General features: G+C 40.6%; 2 protein-coding genes and 1 long non-coding RNA gene across 3 annotated transcripts; all 3 read right to left on the bottom strand.

Annotated features, from left to right (window-relative positions):
• Nucleotides 1–10,614: 10,614 nt before the first annotated feature.
• LOC133133452 (olfactory receptor 1F1-like) lies at nucleotides 10,615–11,580 on the bottom strand. Its single transcript, XM_061249549.1, has one exon. The coding sequence runs from the start codon at nucleotides 11,578–11,580 to the stop codon at nucleotides 10,615–10,617; it is 966 nt and encodes a 321-aa protein (XP_061105533.1).
• On the bottom strand, nucleotides 11,530–12,695 carry LOC133132144 (uncharacterized). Its single transcript, XR_009709076.1, has 3 exons — nucleotides 12,585–12,695; nucleotides 12,114–12,161; nucleotides 11,530–11,637 (listed from the first exon to the last, which is right to left on the bottom strand). It is a non-coding gene; the product is annotated as an uncharacterized LOC133132144 (long non-coding RNA).
• A 5,122-nt stretch (nucleotides 12,696–17,817) lies between these two features.
• On the bottom strand, nucleotides 17,818–18,786 carry LOC133133451 (olfactory receptor 1F1-like). The gene has a single exon (XM_061249548.1). The coding sequence runs from the start codon at nucleotides 18,784–18,786 to the stop codon at nucleotides 17,818–17,820; it is 969 nt and encodes a 322-aa protein (XP_061105532.1).
• Nucleotides 18,787–20,836: the final 2,050 nt, after the last annotated feature.

The raw sequence follows: 20,836 nt of genomic DNA, 5'->3' as shown, positions 1-20,836 counted from the left end.
GTATATAGATAGCGTCCCTCACACATTATTTATTTATTTATCCATTCACAGAAGGGCAACACACCACACACATCTGTCACCATCATTGCGTAACACAAGCACTTCCACTAGGAAGCCTCACCCACAGCACATGGAGATCTAACTGTATGTGCCTTTGTATTGCAATGTGCTGTACTGTGCATTATGAACAGAAGATCAGTGGTATCCTCTGTCTCTGTGTCCCAGCCTGACATCCTTCACAAAAGTAATTCAGTGGCCTTACATTTATCAAACATTGAGCTACAGAAACAACTCAAGCTCAGATTTATGATTTAATGTTGTTTTAATAGATGTGGTGTGTCCTTCCTTGTGTCTCAAATCAAAAAAACAAAAACAAAAGACAAAATTCTCCCAGCCCATTAGTTTGTTGGCCTACTTCCAGAAAAGCAGGGCTGGGGGACCTCTGGGTGCCTGAGCACCTTATTTTGTGAGCCCTTTTCGCACTGTGAGCGCCCGATGCTCAAAAGGTCTCTGCATGGCCCCTACAGGACACATGCCAATCATTTGCGCTTGATGCAATGATGCAAAAGTAAGTTTAATGAGCCTCAGGTGGTAAGGTGGCCCAGTGGTTGGCACGGAGTCTCTGGGGTCGAGTCCCTGCTGGCCTGCATCCCTCCTGCCATTCTCACCTGGGTCGCGTGGGTTCTGTCCGGCTGCTCTGGGTTTCCTCTCACAGCAAAAACATCCAGCCCAGGGACCTCAGAAGGAAACTAGCCCCCCTGGCTAACTCCCTGACACATTCACTGAGATGACATGAATGTGTATTTTCCCTCTAAAATAAAAACTAAAAAATTTAATTATGAATTGAACTGTTGTTTTATAGTAAAATATGATTCGGTTGACAACATTATGATTTACAGCAAAGCACAATTTAGCCATTTTGGGTTGGTTTGGATACACTAAGGCACACACCATGGTACACTGCTTACTTTTTGTGGTAATGCTTTATTTTACTACTTGTTAATTACCTAGTATTTACTGGGTACATACACAGCTACTTCTGTAATCATCAGGTAACTACTTTGATTTCAGTGCTAAGTACAATGAAACAAAATGTGTAAGTACCATATGTAGGTAGGGTAGAGCAGAGTCGGTTGGCACACTAGTATTTTCTGGTCCTTATAGACACAAAAATGTAACATGAAAATGTTTCTGAGACGGGTGCGTGGGGGTTGGACCCAAAATGCACGACTCAGAAACAATAGTTAAATAAAGTCCCGTTAGGGCTTTATTCGGGACGAGTCCCAGGAGCGTAGTAAACACAAGCAAAGTCCATACACGACGATCCAGCCAAACAAATATAAAACAAACAAAAAGCACGGTGCCGAGGGAAGAGGCAATCTCGTTGTCGGTAGACGTGCAGGGAGGTCCGGTAGCAGGAGAGCTGTCAGCGGGGCAGATGAACAGGCGGACGGCAGGCAGAGGCGTAGTCGTGGGCGAAGCGGGAGTCGAAACCATGAAACAATCAGCGGGGCAAAAGTACAAAAACGGTAGGCGAGGACGTAGTCAAAAAACAAACGATGGTCACAAAACAGAAATCAATAAACTATGGTCGGTAAACAGGCTTGGATCGTAACGTGTAATCAAAACAGTAAATGCTCAAGAGTTGCGTGGAAAACAGAGGCAGACAATTTCGCAGTGAACAGTTGCGCGACTGGGCTATAAATGCAGGTGTAGACAGGTGTAGACAATTAGTTAGAGCGTAGCAAGGAAATGGAAAACAGGTGCGATGGATGACAAGTTTAACAAGGAGATTAGTAATCGTTAGTAATAAACCTATCCTGCCCTAGCATTAGTAAATTAGTAAATGACATGCACGAGAAACGTAAGGTAACATGAACACATGATTAGTTTGTTAGTCTCTACTCAATCCTGATCTAGCGTTAGTAGTTTTAGTAAATAGACAAATAGAAACAATTCGGAAGTGAATGACAGAAGGAGAGAGAGAGAAAAGGCGGAACGCAAGGTTTGCGGAAAAACATGTAAAAGTGTATGCATAAACCGTGACCAGTTAACGTAACAATAAACATAAATCAAAACATGACACAACGCGAAACTAAGACGATAACCACTAAACATAACCAGGAATATAATCGTACGAAAACAAAACTAGACATGACAAGAAAATAAATCGTAACGAGACATAACTAAACATGACAAGAAAATAAATCGTAACGAAACATAACTAAACATGACGAACCTAGACTAACATAATACATGAAGACACTACGTGACTAAGACAACATGAATAAACATAAAACATGGCGAGACAGACCTGAAACGTGACAGTTTCTTTTCTTAAACTGCACTCATCTTTTATGTAAAAAATATAATAGGTAGACATTTCAGTTTTGTAGTATCAAAAGTAAAAAAAAAAAGGTCTTCATAGCATAAAACTGTCTGACAGAGAGATATCACAAATTCCTTACTTCCAGTTAGTAGAGATCGGAAGAGGCTGCATTGTGATTGCATGGGTTTGGTTGGTGCACATAAGGTGACAATCATGCATTATCATGAACACACACAAATGCACACATTATATTACATTACATTATTGGCAGACATTTGGCAGACGCTCTTATCCAGAGCGACATACAGTTGATTAGACTAAGCAGGAGACAATCTTCCCCTGGAACAATGCAGAGTTAAGGGCCTTGCTCAAGGCAGATCTTATTTTGGCTTCACCAGGATTAGAACCCCAAACCTTGCGTGTCCCAGTCATTTACCTTAACCACTACGCTACGCATGAGTGGAAAGAGAAAGGGAGAACAATAAATTAAGAGAATAGTAGGCCTATAGGTATGAAATTTCTATTAATGAACTTGTTAAAATACTGTTTGCTTTTCACTCTATTTTAGATTATATTTACTATACAGTAGAGAACTGGCTGGCCTCATGGAGAGGAGGATCTGTACCCACAGTTTTTGACTCGAGGGGAAACTGGGAGTAGGGACTAGCTGTTGAATGTATAGATGGATAAGCGTTTCCATTACTCTCTGTACTCACCGTAGTCTGTCTGTGAGTTCATTCATTTCCACTCTCCTGTTTTGCACACCTGATTATTATTTCCCCTTCATATCTGTGTATTTAAACCCCTCTGTTTGTTCTACTCGTTGCCAGATTGTCATGGGCTTTTGCCACACTCTCCAGCATTTATTTCCTGTTTTTCGACCTGTTTTGTTTCCGACTTTCGACTGCCTTATTGTTTTCGACTCTCTGCCTGTGACTGCGACCATTCTTTGGATTGCCTGTGTTGTTTATGTTTGCCTGGATACCGGACCATTGCTTGGACTTTAGATTATGAACTGCTTAAACTACATTATACCTGTTTGCTGGTTCTCAACCCCTACCAGTCTGATCTGCTGCAAAGCTAATAAAGACTTTAACCTGAACTTCTGTGGTCTCGCTATTGGGTTCATTGTTCAGGTTCATTGTAAGGTGAAAGAAAAACCTAAACATAACCCAGAAGTGGGCAGAAACCTGGCAAATGAAATTAAATATAGCTCCACCCGTTGGAAATATGGTAAATGGTAAATGGCTGGCATTTATATAGCGCCTTTATCCAAAGCGCTGTACAATTGATGCTTCTCATTCAGCCATTCAAACACACACTCACACACCAATGGCGATTGGCTGCCATGCAAGGCGCCGACCAGCTCGTCAGGAGCATTTAGGGGTTAGGTGTCTTGCTCAGGGACACTTCGGCACAGCCCGGGCGGGGGATCGAACAGGCAACCCTCCGACTGCCAGACGACTGCTCTTACTGCCTGAGCCATGTCACCCCCCATATAATATAAACAAATATAAATATAAACAAAAGGCAGGATTATTTTATGGGTGGTACCTTGGGTTGGAATCTGCTCATGTTAAAAAATACTTGGGACGAATTGTTGATCAAAGCCTTTCAGGTTCTAGTCAATGTGCTGTAGCAGTTTAAAAAAAGGGCAACAGGATGTTTGCAATATATAGCCAAGTGTATTTTTTTTTTAAGAATATTTTTATTGCTTTTTTTCATATATAACACAAACCACAACTCAGGCACAACATGACAAATCAGATGAGTAGATAAAAAAAAAAGGTTTAAAAAAGAGAAAATTCCATTCTTTCCTTTCCCCCCCTACCTCCCACAGCCAATGGGGAGAAAAACATTTATTATAATAATAATAATTTATTATAATAATAATAATAATAATAATAATAATAATACAGGCAGCATCATAAGAATAGATACTTAGATATAGGAGCTACAAGGTTACTATAAAGTTACATGTAGATTGGCTTCCCTCAAATGAAGTACCAGAAAATGTTAGGCCCCTTAAGGAAACCCCTTTAATAAGGAGGAGGATAGCGTAGAACCAATATAATTTAAATAAGGGTCCCAGACTTTATGAAAGGTGTCTACGGAGGAGTGCAACATACACGATATGTATTCCTTTGGAATACACTCCATTACCAATTTGTGCCACGATTTATTGGTTGGGGCAGTATCCTTGATCCAGAATAACAAAATATTCTTCATGGCAGCAAAGGACAGTAAATTGAATAACCGCTTGTGATTGTTATTTGTTATATGACAATCTGGAAGGCCCAGTAGAAGGCACATAGGGCCTAATTCAATTTGAATACCGAAAATGAGACACAATTCATCTACAATACCAGACCAGTACCGTTTCAACTTCATACATGACCACAAACAATGAATATAATTGCCAGTCTCTGTGTCACACTTCCAGCAAAGCAGAGATGTATTTTTTCAAGAACAGGTGTTATATGTGTATGGTGTAAAATTCTAAGCTGTGTGGATTTAGTTCTGTTACAAATGGAAATTTTTCCCGCATGCTCCCACACTCTCTGCCAGACCACATCGCGAATGGAGATGCCCAAGTCTCTCTCCCAGGCTTGCTTCGTGGCACTGGAGGTTAGAGATAAATAGGAATTTAGGGCTCCATAGAATACACAAATGCGCTTTCTAGTTATCTGTAAAGACAAGACTCTTTCCACATGTGAAATGGCATTATTGGTCATTAATGTAGTGTCTTTAGTAATGAAATGTCTAATCTGTAGATATCTAAAAAACTCAGATTTGTGTAGGCCAAAGCGTTGCTAAAAGGATAATAAAATCTGGCCCTCAAATAGATCTCCTAGCTTTGTTATCCCCTGTCTGTGCCACCTTTTAAGGCCCTGGTCTTGACAGTGTGGGAGAAAGTCTGGGTTGTGCAGAATGGGAGTAAGAGGAGATGTAAATTGAGCAAAGCCCTCTATATTACGAACAGACCTCCAAACCTTAACTGCACTTAAAGTGATAGGGTTACTGCAGAGGTCCTTAACAGACTTTAGCCAAGTGTATTGAGTATGAGTCAAGGAAGTTATACAAATCTTATTTAATACCTTTGTCAGACCACTCTTTGAGTATTGTGTGCAGTTCTGGGGACCATACAACAAGAAAGATATAGAGGTGCTGGAAAAAGGTTTAAAGAAGGGCAACCATATTGATTGCTGGTATAATGGATCGAAAATTACGAGGAAATACTTGTGATACTTAATCTCGTCAAGCTCATAATGGAGACTTAGAGTACATTTGATTGTCAATCGCTTTAATGAATTTAAAGCCTAAAACAGCAAGGCTGGGGATCTCCGGGTGCCTGAGCACCTTATTTTGTGAGCCCTTTTCTCACTGTGAGCGCCCGATGCTCAAAAGGTCTCTGCATGGCCCCTGCAGGACACATGCCAATCATTTGCGCTTGATGCAATGATGCAAAAGTAAGTTTAATGAGCCTCAGGTGGTAAGGTAGCCCAGTGGTTGGCACTGAGTCTCTGGGGTCGAGTCCCTGCTGGCCTGCATCCCGCCTGCCATTCTCACCTGGGTCGCGTGGGTTCTGTCCGGCTGCTCTGGGTTTCCTCTCACAGCAAAAACATCCAGCCCAGGGACCTCAGAAGGAAACTAGCCCCCCTGGCTAACTCCCTGACACATTCACTGAGATGACATGAATGTGTATTTTCCCTCTAAAATAAAAACTAATAAATTAAATTATGAATTGAACTGTTGTTTTATAGTAAAATATGATTCGATTGACAACATTATGATTTACAGCAAAGCACAATTTAGCCATTTTGGGTTGGTTTGGATACACTAAGGGACACACCATGGTACACTGCTTACTTTTTGTGGTAATGCTTTATTTTACTACTTGTTAATTACCTAGTATTTACTGGGTACATACACAGCTACTTCTGTAATCATCAGGTAACTACTTTGATTTCAGTGCTAAGTACAATGAAACAAAGTTTGTAAGTACCATATGTAGGTAGGGTAGAGCAGAGTCGGTTGGCACACTAGTATTTTCTGGTCCTTATAGACACAAAAATGTAACATGAAAATGTTTATTTTCTTAAACTGCACTCATCTTTTATGTAAAAAATATAATAGGTAAACATTTCAGTTTTGTAGTATCAAAAGTAAAAAAAAAAAAAGGTCTTCATAGCATAAAACTGTCTGACAGAGAGATATCACAAATTCCTTACTTCCAGTTAGTAGAGATCGGAAGAGGCTGCATTGTGATTGCATGGGTTTGGTTGGTGCACATAATGTGACAATCATGCATTACCATGAACACACACAAATGCACACATTATATTACATTACATTATTGGCAGACATTTGGCAGACGTTCTTATCCAGAGCGACATACAGTTGATTAGACTAAGCAGGAGACAATCTTCCCCTGGAACAATGCAGCGTTAAGGGCCTTGCTCAAGGCAGATCTTATTTTGGCTTCACCCGGATTAGAACCACCAACCTTGCGTGTCCCAGTTATTTACCTTAACCACTACGCTACAGGCCGCATGAGAGGAAAGAGAAAGGGAGAACAATAAATGAAGAGAATAGTAGGCCTATAGGTATGAAATTTCTATTAATGAACTTGTTAAAATACTGTTTGCTTTTCACTCTATTTTAGATTATATTTACTACACAGTAGAGAACTGGCTGGCCTCATGAAGAGGAGGATCTGTACACACAGTTTTTGACTCGAGGGGAAACTGGGAGTAGGGACTAGCTGTTGAATGTATAGATGGATAAGTGTTTCCGTTACTCTCTGTAATCACCGTAGTCTGTCTGTGAGTTCATTCATTTCCACTCTCCTGTTTTGCACACCTGATTATTATTTCCCCTTCATATGTGTATTTAAACCCCTCTGTTTGTTCTACTCGTTGCCAGATTGTCATGGGCTTTTGCCACACTCTTCAGCGTTTATTTCCTGTGTTTTGACCTGTTTTGTTTCCGACTTTCGACTGCCTTATTGTTTTCGACTCTCTGCCTGTGACTGCGACCATTCTTTGGATTACCTGAGTTGTTTATGTTTGCCTGGATACCGGACCATTGCTTGGACTTTAGATTACAAACTGCTTAAACTACATTATACTTTAATACATTACATTTAATACTTTAAACTACATTGCTGGTTCTCAACCCCTACCAGTCTGATCTGCTGCAAAGCTAATAAAGACTTTAACCTGAACTTCTGTGGTCTCGCTATTGGGTTCATTGTTCAGGTTGCTGATTTTAAGGTGAAAGAAAAACCAAAACAAGTGGGCAGAAACCTGGCAAATGAAATTAAATATAGCTCCACCTGTTGGAAATATAAACAAAAGGCAGGATTATTTTATGGGTGGTACCTTGGGTTGGCATCTGCTCATGTTGAAAAATACTTGGGAGGAATTGTTGATCAAAGCCTTTCAGGTTGTAGTCAATGTGCTGTAGCAGTTTAAAAAAAGGCCAACAGGATGTTGGGATATATAGCCAAGTGTATTTTTTTTTTAAAGAATATTTTTATTGCTTTTTTTCATGTACAAGACAAAACACAGCTCAGGCACAACATGACAAATCAGATGAGTAGATAATAAAAAAAAGGTTTAAAAAAGAGAACATTCTATCGTTCCTTTCCCCCCCTACCCCCCACAGCCAATGGGGAGAAAAATAAATAAATAAATAAAAATTAATAATAATATTACATTACATTACATTATTGGCATTTGGCAGACGCTCTTATCCTGAGCGACGTACAACAAAGTGCATACCCATAACCAGGGCTAAGTGTGCTGAAAGACCCTAGAGGGAGGTACAATTTCAATTGCTACCCGTACAACAAAGATAAGGACCAGGGCCTTTTAAAAAAAATTATTATTATTATTTTTTTTAATCAACAAATAAACAAACAACAAAGCAAAAGTGACCAAACTTAACTATCCAAATACTGCTTACCTAGCCAACTAAAAATACCGAAACACTACGTAAATCACAAAGACAACACTTAAGGTTCACAGTGAGGCAGGGAGGGATGGGGAGAGGTGCTGCTTGAAGAGGTGCGTCTTCAGTTTGCGCTTGAAGGTGGGGAGAGATTCTACAGTTCTGACCTCAACGGGGAGTTCGTTCCACCACCGTGGAGCCAGAACAGACAGTAGTCGTGAGCGTGAGGTGGAGGTTCGGAGAGGGGGAGGTGCCAAGCGGCCTGTGGAGGCTGAACGAAGAGGTCTGGCAGGGGTGTAGGGTCTGATGATTTTCTGTAGGTAAGCTGGGGAAGACCCCTTAACTGCTCGGAAGGCTAGCACCAATGTTTTGAATTTGATGCGATCCATGACAGGCAGCCAGTGGAGGGAAGTAGGCAGGGGGGTGACGTGTGAGTATTTGGGAAGGTTGAAGACCAGACGAGCTGCTGCATTCTGGATAAGTTGGAGGGGTCTGATGGCGGACGCTGGTTGGCCAGCCAAGAGGGAATTGCAGTAGTCCAGGCGGGACAGAACCATCGCTTGGACCAGGAGCTGGGTCGAGTAGGGGATGAGAAAGGGCCGCATTCTCCGTATGTTGTATAGGAAGAACCTGCATGACCTGCAATGTTCTCGGAAAGGGACAGTCTGCTGTCCATCACCACGCCGAGGTTCCTTGCACTGGGTGATGGCGTGAGTGTGGTATCCCCGAGGGAAATGGAGAGATCCAGGTGGGGAGAGGTATCAGCAGAGATGAATATCATTTCAGTCTTGCCTGGGTTGAGCTTTAGATAGTGGTTGTCCATCCAGCTCTGGATGTCACTCAGGCAAGCAGAGATACGGGCAGAAACCTGTGTATCAGATGGTGGGAACGAGATGAAGAGTTGGGTATCATCCGCATAGCAGTGGTAGGATAGCCCATGTGCAGTGATCACAGGGCCAAGGGAACGAGTGTAAAGAGAAAAAAGAAGCGGGCCTAGGACTGAGCCCTGGGGAACTCCTGTGGCAATGGGCCGAGGTGTCGATACCGTACCGGCCCAGGAAACCTGGAAGGAGTGACCAGAGAGGTCGGACTCAATCCAGTCCAGGGCTGTGCCACAGATGCCCGTTGCTGACAGGGTGGACAGGAGGATGGAGTGATCCACAGTGTCGAAGGCAGCAGAGAGATCTAGAAGAATGAGGACAGAGGAGAGGGAGGCTGCTTGTGTGGCATGAAGCGACTCACTGATGGAGAGGAGCGCGGTCTCTGTCGAGTGGCCCGATCTGAAGCTAGACTGATGGGGGTCTAGCAGGTTGTTCTTAGAAAAGAAAGAAGAAAGTTGAGTCATTTGCGCTTGATGCAATGATGCAAAAGTAAGTTTAATGAGCCTCAGGTGGTAAGGTGGCCCAGTGGTGGGCACGGAGTCTCTGGGGTCGAGTCCCTGCTGGCCTGCATCCCGCCTGCCATTCTCACCTGGGTCACGTGGGTTCTGTCCGGCTGCTCTGGTTTCCTCTCACAGCAAAAACATCCAGCCCAGGGACCTCAGAAGGAAACTAGCCGCCCTGGCTAACTCCGTGACACATTTACTGAGATGACATGAATGTGTTGTAGCAGTTTAAAAAATAAATCCAACAGGATGTTGGGATATATAGCTCAGCGTATTCACCTTATTCAACACCTTTGTCAGACCACTCTTTCAGTATTGTGTGCAGTTCTGGGGACCATACAACAAGAAAGATATAGAGGTGCTGGAAAAGGTTCAAAGAAGGGTAAACAGATTGATTCCTAGTATAATAGAAAAAAGTTATGAGGAAATACTTGTGATGCTTAATCTCATCAAGCTCATAATGGAGTAGATTTGATTGTTAATCGCTTTAATGAATTTAAAGCTTCAAAGTGAACTGCAGGAGATTATTCAGGTTGGGTTTAGCAGCACAAGGGCTCATAAGTGGAAATTTCACCCATGGTCTGGTATTGTACCCAGACTTAGTTTTCTTTACAGCTTATTGAAACATAAGTAAATGCTGATTTCAAATTGTACAAAATGTGTTCTCAACAATGATGAGGTGGAACACATTGTAAATATATAGATACTACTACTACTACTACTAGTACTACTAATAATAATATAATAATAATAATAAAATACAGTAAAAAGCTGCAATTATTTAAGGGCGAACTGCTTAAACTACGTTATACCTGTTTTTCTGTATTCTCATTCATTGGATAACATTTGTGAACAGTACTCTTACAGTTGAGGGTTAAGTAGAGGCTTTGTAAAAAAATGAACATAGTAAATTTTGGCATTCAGCAATTTGTTTTTATTCATGTATTCATTTTTTCCTTTCAGTGATGTGTATCATCGTTCTTCTGTACAGTCTTTTAATGGATTCCGTGAATTCTTCTGTCTTGAGTGAGTAGATAATTGGATTCAGCATAGGTGGCATGACAGTAGACAGAGACATATTAATGATCCGGGCATTCTGGTGAATGATAGTGCCCAGTGCAAAGGCGAAGCACAAAGGAAGATAAAAGACACACACCAAGATCAAATGAGAGGTGCAGGTTTGCATGGCTTTGACGCGCTCTGAGGCTGCGATTTTTAATAACGCTCTGGCTATACAAATGTATGTGAATACGATAAGAAGTGACGGAAACCAGAAAATCAGAACAGGATGTGACCAACGAATCACAGTACTTGGAGTGTTGTCGTTGCATGCCATACGGTGTAAGGGTCCATGATCACAGAAATAACTGTTTATCACAGTGGCTTTGCAGAATGACAGTGTGTTAATGAACATCACTGCAACAAGAATGGCCACTGCTCCAATGACCCATAATATGGCTGTTATGACCAACATTGATTTATTAGTCACAATCTCATTGTATCTCAGTGGAAAGCATATAGCAACACATCGATCATAGGACAGAAGAGTTAGAGTGAAAGACTGCATATGGAGAAACCCTAAAACAAAAAACATATTGGTCAAGCAGGCTTCAAAGGAGATTAAATGTGATTTAAACAGGAAGGTGTCAATCAACTGAGGAATGAGTGCAGTGCTTCCACACAAGTCGGAAAGAGCCAAATTAAAAACTACAATGTATTTTGGACTGTGGAGACAGTGATCAGTGTAAATCATAAACATGATGAAACCGTTTCCCAGTACAGTCACAGCATAAACAAAGCCCAAGAACATATAGTAATAATTTGTGTAGGGAATACCAGCAAGACCGCTTATGAAAAAGTAGTCAGGATGCACAATATCCTCATTTATAAAAGTTGAATTCAGGGGGCTCATTGCAGGTCTGTTTGCTCCTCACTGTTTTTCACACAATGAAAACCAGTCCTTTAGGACCTGAAAAAAAAATGTAATTAACTAAAGTAAGAAGTCCTCTAACAAGAAAAGCTTAACAGTAGGCAAATATTGAGCTACATAAACTACACAAGCTTTATTTTTGCAATACAAAATGTTGCATGTCCTAAAAGACAGAATTTAGCTTCTTTCAACCCATTAATCTGTTAATGAAAGACACCTACAATCTGAATGGATAATAGCAGTGATAAAAGAATGATATACCAAGGCTATTACCTTTGTTTACTGTTCTGTTTACTGTTCTGTTTCCATTATCATTCCGCGGCTAAGCAGTCATTCAAGTCAAAATGAAAAATCAATCAACAGTGCTGCCCAGAATGCAGGGACACAGAACAACTGTCTCCACTTCCCCATGACCCATCTGGTGTGGGTCTTGAGGCCAGAGAGATTTGTGTCCGAATATTTGTGGATGAATATTTGTAGTATTTTGGTAAATCGTGTTCCTTGAACAGTTTTACCTTGTTATGCTGGGCACTTGATGCTCAAAAGGTCTCCGTAGCTCTGGCCTGCAGAGCACATAACAGTTGTGGAATATATTCATTCCACCGGTCAGTTTTAAAAGAACGGCTAATAGTTTAATGATGAATGAAACCTGATAATTTAGGATCTAGTGAGATAAATTTAACCAGAGGGGGCTTCATAATGACCAGTATCAATTAATTGTAGAAATATTTGACTGATCATGATTCTTATCAAAATATTAAAAGGGAAATGGTCGAAAGATTTGTCAGGTCAGGGTTATTTGATGAAATATATTTTGTTCTGCATACAATATGAATACTAGTAATATTTTGTCTGACAGTGAAATTATTTTTTCTTTATTTTTTCCAAGGACAATAATTTATATTCAGTTCAAGCTTAGCAGAAAATTTCACAGCAATTTGAAACGAATAAATGACAGAATAAATGAAGGTGTCCTAAATACTTACCAATAACTTTAGACAAACTTGCACAGACCCAATATGTCGCTGTCGTTGCCAGTGTCGTTCAATATTCCTCTTTAAGTTGTTGACCTGGATGAAACTGTCGATCTGTTGGAAAGCATTGTGGTGAGTCAAAGGCTGTGCTGCGCTTCTTATATCCCAGAGTGTTGACAGAGCAGTACACCAAGGGAACAGGATACCAAAGAAACACACATGTGGAATCAATGAGACATGATGTAATGATAATGAAAGTGGTTTTGTTCCTTCTTGTCAGAACGGGAGCAGAGACGGAGATTTAACTGTTAGCTAAACCTCCCAGCTTTGTATCATCTAGAAATGTAACTAATCTACATGGCAGCCTGTAGTGTAGTGGTTAAGGTACATGACTGGGACCCACAAGGTCGGTGGTTCGATCCCCAGTATAACGGTTGCTTTGTCCTGAGACTAAAGCCATTAATGATATTAATAACAATGAGAAGGAGACGGAACGTGGTCATGCCAAACAAAAAGTAGCTGTATACATTTATGCAGTTCAATGCAATGGCAGACAGAATCACTCCCCAAGGTTAAAGGCTGACAGTCAAGATTCCCAGTCCACCGCTGAAAAGTTCATACAAAAACCAAAAAGATGAAATAGTCCACAATCCGCAGGGTAAAAAGAAAAAGATTAGATCTCACCCCTCTGTGGTTTGGAAGTCCATCATTTCAGTTCTTATAATCCATGGTATCCAAAGAAAAAGAAAAGTATTTTAAATCAAATAGGCCTTTGTCTTTCCTTTTCCCAATGGTTCCATCAGTCCAACAAAGCAATCCGTTTCCTTGTTTATTAAAGTGATCCCCAACAGTCCTAACTAGGCCTTAGCCCCACAACCATTTTCTCTCACACCGCCAAACATTTTTTCCTTTGTTCTCCTTAGCACCTCCCCTTCCTGTCTCTAGCATACCCCCTTCCTGACTCCTGGTGGTGAGAAAAGGTATAGCTACAAAGAGATACGGAAGAGTTCCCAGGCCCTGCTAACAGATGGAACCCTATTCCTTAACAGGGTTGTTAACGGTGTAGCCACAATAAGATCCGCACAGCTGTTGGGCCCTTGAGCAAAGCCCTTAACCCTGCATTGCTCCAGGGGAAGGTTGTCTCCTGCTTGGTTTAATCAATTGTACGTTGCTCTGGATAAAAGCGTCTGCTTTTGTGGAAAGAGTGGAAGAGCAGTGGTCCCTGCACTGATCCTTGTGGGACTCCACTTCCCACAATACCCCGCTCAGATAAGATCCCTTCTATTTTTTGTAATGAGATTGTCATGTGGTCCCTTCTCAAATGATTTTTGGAAATATAAGTATAAAATATAAGCCCTTCTACCATTAAACACTTGGTAGCTTCCTCAAATAATTCCATGACTATCCCTTGCAAAAATCATGTTGGCTGACCATTACAATGTTATTATTTCCAATAAATAATGTGTTTTGCATGTGATGCAAGTTAAAGTGACAGGCCTATAGGTATGTGTTTACAGTCATCCGTGTCGGAATCACAAAACTACATTTCCCGCAATCCCACAGGAGAATTCCAGGACGTCCATTCCAGCATGACGTCTATTTATGGTTTAGCCAAACCTGTACCGGCGGGAGTAATAAACCTTCCTCGTAAAAAGAGCTAGGCCCTCTTTTTTTTGGCCCCTCTTTTGACGCTCTTTTCTTCACCTCAGCAGCTTCCGGCCTCCGACTCCTGCAACATCAACGCCCTGTCTCGACACTCAGACAGAGGCCTCTACAGCGCACTGCCTAGTTTACCTCGCGGTAATTTAGGGGCCTCTAGTGAGTGGAAACTGGTGTATGCGAACCGCTGCATCAGTTTACCACTACAAACTACAGGAACAAACTTTTCCACACGGAAAACGGAACAGCAGACATTTTTCCAGAACCAAACAGACCGGACCGGACCACACTGCCCACAGGAACATCTCAGCTCTGGCTCTGCGCACCTCTCCAGGACAAGCCACCATTCACCGCATCATCGCCACCATACACCGCACCATCGCCGCTCCTACAAGGACAGCACGTCTTTTGGATCCAGCAATGCGTATGGACTCCGTAAGACTAAACAAGCATTTGCAGGCATAGGCAGTGTTAGCTTAGTCTTAACTGATATTGTGAATCTGTGTTTTTGTATTTGCTTTATGCATTCTGTTAGCTGTATATGTATGTGAATAGATTTGTCGTCTTTCGCATATATATATATATATATATATATATGCGAAAGACGGCAAATCTAATTCTGTGAGAAGAGCGACTACTTGCTCATAGTTTAATTCTAATACATAGTTTAAACATAGTTTAATTCTAATATATATATATATTATAACTAAACTATGCAAGTAGTCGCTCTTCTCACAGATAACACTAACACTCCCATGCTAGCCATCCAAGCTAGCTACACTTACCTTTCCCTTTGTTCCAAGGGACATACACATACACATACACACAAATTCCTAACATACCTTGACCTACTAACTTCCATTTATTTTATCTGTTCTGTGTTTGTACGTTGTTTAATAAATATATTTTGTTAAACCCCGGTGTCCGTTTTGGAATCACATAGACATGAGAGCCGAATTAAAGCAGTCTTTCGAAGAACTTCCAACCTTCAGGTCATCGGTATGTTCAATCATTAATATTGGTTATTTTAATTATTAATTAAAATACAAAATTTGTGGTTAGATATTTCTGATAACAGTAATTTTATGAGACTGATTACTTTTGGCAGTTATACTGCTACATAACATTAATTGGCGCCCTGTTTTCGTAGAGAGTAATATCCCTAAGTTATTTTGCAGCCCATGCAAGGAACCTACATAATTTGGTGCCCTGTGTGAGGCAGAATAGCTTCAGAACGAATTCTTGGCATTCTTTGGCTTTCTCAGCTAAATAGCCACAAGTGCAATTTTCTGAAAAGACCACTACATGTCACCCTTGTACCATTTTTTATTCTTTTTATTTTTCAGATTTTTCCCCTTTTCTCCCAATTTAGTAGCCAATTGTACCCTCCTCTAATTCAGTTCCAGTTAGTGTTAGATACACCGTCCATACCCCGAGGAAGAGCGACACGCCTTCTTCAAGACGTCTCATCTCTCTAATCGTGTCCGTGGTTGCAGGGCGTCCGAGGCGCTTATTGTATGGCGATCAGCTAGCCCTCCCTCTGGAGTGGCAAGCCAATTAATGCCGCTCCACATGAGCCGGCCAAACTTTTGGCAGGACCGGGAGTCAAACCCCGGTCCCCGGTGTGCAGCTGCAGTGAACTGCAACCACAAGTCTGCTGCATCTTAGCCTGTTGCGCCACCGCGGCCCCCTTGAACCATTTTTGAAAGCCTGCATGACCAGCTTTCTCAATACACTGCCCCCTCGTGTAACATTCGTAATCCTACACGGTAGTCTGTTGATTGGCATTTACCTTCTGGTATAATACATATTATGAATAATAGTATTATTAACGGTACTGTATTATTAATTATGATTACTTTATCAAAGTAATTTTAATAATTAATTGCATTTTACTTTTGAATCCAAATTTAATTGTAATTTCAACCTTTTTCACATTCTGGTATTTAGGATTAATGTGATCAGCATCACAGTTCCTATTTTACAGACAGAGTACCGCTAGTGCAACTCGAGTCCCTGTGTGCTGCTATAGCTACCTTGTAAGAGAATATTCAAAGAGCATTTTAAATTCTTTATCCTTCATCAGGTATTTATCTAGTTCTAAAGATTGTCTAAAAATACTTGCTAATGGTTTAAAAATGATCTCACATAACCACTAGACAAGTAATCCATGTATATAGGTATGTGACATGAGGAAAGATATCACATTTTGTGCAAATTCTTCAAGTTTTGCCGGAGGGGAAGCATTTCAGTGTTTTCCAAATCATTGTGGGGGAAAATGAAATAAAGGACTATATTGGACCTTGAGGATGATTTTTTCCTCATGAGGAGGAGGATCACAATGTTTGACTCGAGGGGAAACTGTGAGTAGGGACAAGGCTGTTGAATGTATAAACAGATAAACATATGAATCAATAAACAAACAAATAAATAGCGCAGTGAGGTGCATTTGTTGAATGCGACGTGGCACAGTCGTATGAACCCTTTGTTTGGAAAAGGTGAGGGAAATGAATACGAAAATGTTCCTGCATGAGGCCTATGCTTATGCTCGTCTTCATTGTACCTCACGAAATCGACCCATGGAAGCAGTTAATTGAACAGATAAATCACATTACATGGTTTAGTAGGTCAAAACTGGTTGCTCGTTTTAAAATAATAATCCATAATCCAGAAGTGGGCAGAAACCTGGCAAATGAAATTACTTATAGCTACATGTCAAGCTCTACATGTAGGAAATATAAACAGAATGCAGGATTATTTTATGGCCGGTCCCTTAGATTTGAATCTGCCCACGTTGAAAAAGACTTGGCAGGAATAGCTGATCAAAGGCTTTCAGGTTCTAGTCAATGTGCTGCAGCAGTAAAACATGCTGGGATATATAGCCAAGAGTACGAATGAACGAGTATGAATGTAAGGAAGTTATACTCGCCTTATTCAATATCTTTCTAAGACCACTCTTTGAGTATTGTGTGCAGTACTGGGGACCATACAACAAGAAAGATATAGAGGTGTTGGAAAAGGTTCAAGGAAGGGCAACCAGATTGATTTCTGGTATAATAGGAAAAAGTTATGAGGAAATACTTGCTTAATCTTGTCATGCTTGTGAGAGGCTCGTCAAGGAGACTTAGAGTAGATTTGATTTTTGAATTGCTTTAATAAATGTAAAAGCCTCAAAGTGAACTGTAAGAGATTATTCAGGTTGAGTTTGCTAAGCAGAACACGGGGGCAAAAATGGAAATAAATTGATTTCCCCCATGGTCTGGTATTGTACCCAGACTTAGTTTTCGTTACAGCTTATTAAAACATAAGTAAATGCTGATTACAAATTGGACAAAATGGTAAGGTGGAACTTGTAAATATATAGATATTAATACTAATAATAATCCTAATAATAGTAATAATAAAATACAATTATTCCAGCTGCAATTATTTAAGGCCGACTATGTTTTTATATTTTTCACTGTATTCCCATTCATTGGATAACATTTGTGAGCAGTACTTTTACAATTGAGAGTTAAGTAGAGGCTTTGTAAAAAATTAACACGGTAATATTTGGTAGTCAGTAATTTGTGATGAAAATATTTACTCATTTTTTCCTTACAGTGATGTGTATCATTGTTCTTCTGTACAGCTTTTTAATGGATTCTGTGAATTCTTCTGTCTTCAGTGAGTAGATGATTGGATTCAGCATAGGCGGCATGACAGTCGACAGAGACAGGTTAATAATCCTGGCGTTCCGGTGGATGATAGAGGCCAGTGCAAAGGTGAAGCATAAAGGAAAATAAAACACGCTCACCAAGATCAAATGAGAGGTGCAGGTTTTCATGGCTTTGAGGCGTTCTGAGGCTGCGATTTTTAATAACGCCCTGGCTATACAAATGTATGTGCCTGTGATAAAAGGTACTGGAAGCCAGAGAATCAGAACAGGATGTGTCCAACGAATCACAGCACTTGGAGTGTTGTCATTGCACGCCATAAGGTATATAGGTCCGTGATCACAGAAATAACTGTTTACCACAGTGGATTTGCAGAAGGACAGTGTGCTGATGAACATCACTGCAATGAGAATGGCCATTCCTGCAATCATCCATAATATGGCTATGATCAACAGGATTGACTTATGAGTCACAAGGTCATTGTATCTCAGTGGAAAGCATATAGCAACACATCTATCATAGGACAGCAGTGTTAGAGTGAAAGACTGCATAGTGAGAAAACCTAAAACAAAATACATATTAGTCAAGCAGGCTTCAAATGAGATTAAGTGTGATTTAAACAGGAAAGTGTCAATCACCTGAGGAATGACTGCAGTGCTTCCACACAAGTCGGACAGAGCCAAATTAAAAACTACAATGTATTTTGGACTGTGAAGGCAGTGGTCACTGTAAATCATAAACATGACAAAAGTGTTTCCCAGTACAGTCACTGCATAAACAAAGCCCAAGAAGATATAGTAATAGTTTGTGTGGGGAATACCAGCAAGACCACTTATGAAAAAGAAGTCAGGATGCACAATATCATCATTTATAAAGAAGGTTGAATTCAGGGGGCTCATTGCAGGTCTGTTTGCTCCTCACTGTTTAGGATCTGAAAAAAATAAATGAATTACCCTAAAGTAAGAAGTCCTCTAACAATAAAAACTTAACACTGGGCAAATATTGAGCTACATTAACTACACAAGCTTTATTGGTCATTGTTGCAATACAAAATGTTACATGTCCTAAAATACATAATTATTCAGCTTCTTTCAACCCATTAATCTGTAATTGAAAGTCATTTTATAAAACATGCAGGACAAATCTTGCAATCTGATTGGATAATAGCAGTGATAGAATAGCCATTTACCAAGGCTATGACCGCCAATGTTTGTTTACTGTTCTGTTTCCATTGTCACTCTGCGGCTAAGCAGTCATTCAAACAGTCAAAATGAAAAATCAATCAACAGTGCTGCCCAGAATGTGCAAGCAAGCAGGGACACAGAACAACTGCCTCCACTTCCCCATGACCCATCTGGTGTGCGTCTTGAGGCCAGAGAGATTTGTGTCCGAATATTTGTGGATGAATATTTGTATTATTTTGGTAAATCGTGTTCCTTGAACAGTTTTACCTTGTTATGCTGGGCACTTGATGCTCAAAAGGTCTCCGTAGCTCTGGCCTGCAGAGCACATAACAGTTGTGTAATATATTCATTCCACCGGTCAGTTTTAAAAGAACGGCTAATTGTTTAATAATACTAATAATATTTTACCTGACAGTGAAATTATATCAGAATAATTCAGTTCAAGCTTAGCAGAAAATTGCAGCTCTTTGAAATGAATAAATGACAGAATGAATTAAGGTGTGCTAAATACTTACCAATAACAAACTTGCACAGACCCAATATATTGTCAATGTATCAATCTCAACCATAGAATTACTTTTTTATTTTTTAACTTTTTTTTAGGAAGCCAATGTCGTTCAATAGTCCTCTTTAAGTTGATGCCCAGTATGACCTTGACCTTGATGATACTGTCGATCTTCTGGAAAGCATTGTGGTGAGTCAAAGGCTGTGCTGTGGTTCTTATATCCCAGAGTGTTGACAGAGCAGTACACCAAGGGAACAGGATACAAAAGAAACACACATGTGGAATCAATGAGACATCCAAGCATTGTACATTGTGATCTAATGATAATGATACTGATTTTGTGTTCAAAACTGGAAGAGAGAGATGCAGGTGTAGAGAGGGACACAAGAGGTCCTGTGGTAAATGTCTAAAAGATCTTTACTCAGAACCTAAAATCCAAAAAAACAATGGAGGAAACAGAGGAAAGCAAGTGAAACACGAAAAGCAGTTGAACCAGAAACTTGAAGGCCTGCCACAGGGCTGTAAACAAAGCTCACATGAATACCAGGCATGAATGTAGGAACACAGGGAATGCTCAAATCAACTTGTGAAACCAATAAAAGGGATTTGGTTAATTTTTAGCGGCAAAACACAGGAACCGTAACACCTTCTTTGGGGTATTTGCTAGGGGTTTAAGCAGCTGCTGGAAGCATATTGGATTAGGATTTTTGTTTCTTCTGCACTTTCATCTCAAATAACTGTGAACTGGAATGGCCCAGAATCACCACACTCAGTTGGCATGCTGAACTCTTGTGTCCATAGTGGTGTAGTGCACACTGACATTCAAGCCCAGCCCCCATACAAAATGTCCCCGAATGTCACAAAATTTGGTGTAGATTCATCTTCTCTTTTTGTCAGCCTACTGGATTTCTTGCTAATTATTATTATTTTATTTTATTTTATTTGTATTTATTTATATTTTATTTATTATTATTGTTATTAGAAAAATGCTTCTTCTCCAAGGGGTGGCACGGGTGGTGCAGTGGGTAGCATTGCTGCCTCACAGCGTGGAGGGTTTGAATCCCGGTCGGCCGGGGCCTCTCTGTGTGGAGTTTGCATGTTATCCCTGTGTTTGCGTGGATTTCCTCCGGGTACTCCGGTTTCCTCCCACAGTCCAAAGACATGCAGGTTAGGCTGATTGGAGAGTCGAAATTGCCCGTGGGTATGAGTATGTGAGTGAATGGTGTGTGTGCAACAGACTGGCGACCTGTCCAGGGTGTA

The sequence above is a fragment of the Conger conger genome, chromosome 7 (genome assembly GCF_963514075.1).
Source record: "Conger conger chromosome 7, fConCon1.1, whole genome shotgun sequence".
NCBI lineage: Eukaryota > Metazoa > Chordata > Actinopteri > Anguilliformes > Congridae > Conger > Conger conger.
Note: the sequence above shows the minus strand (reverse complement) of the source record. Positions and strands in the feature narration are given on the sequence as shown.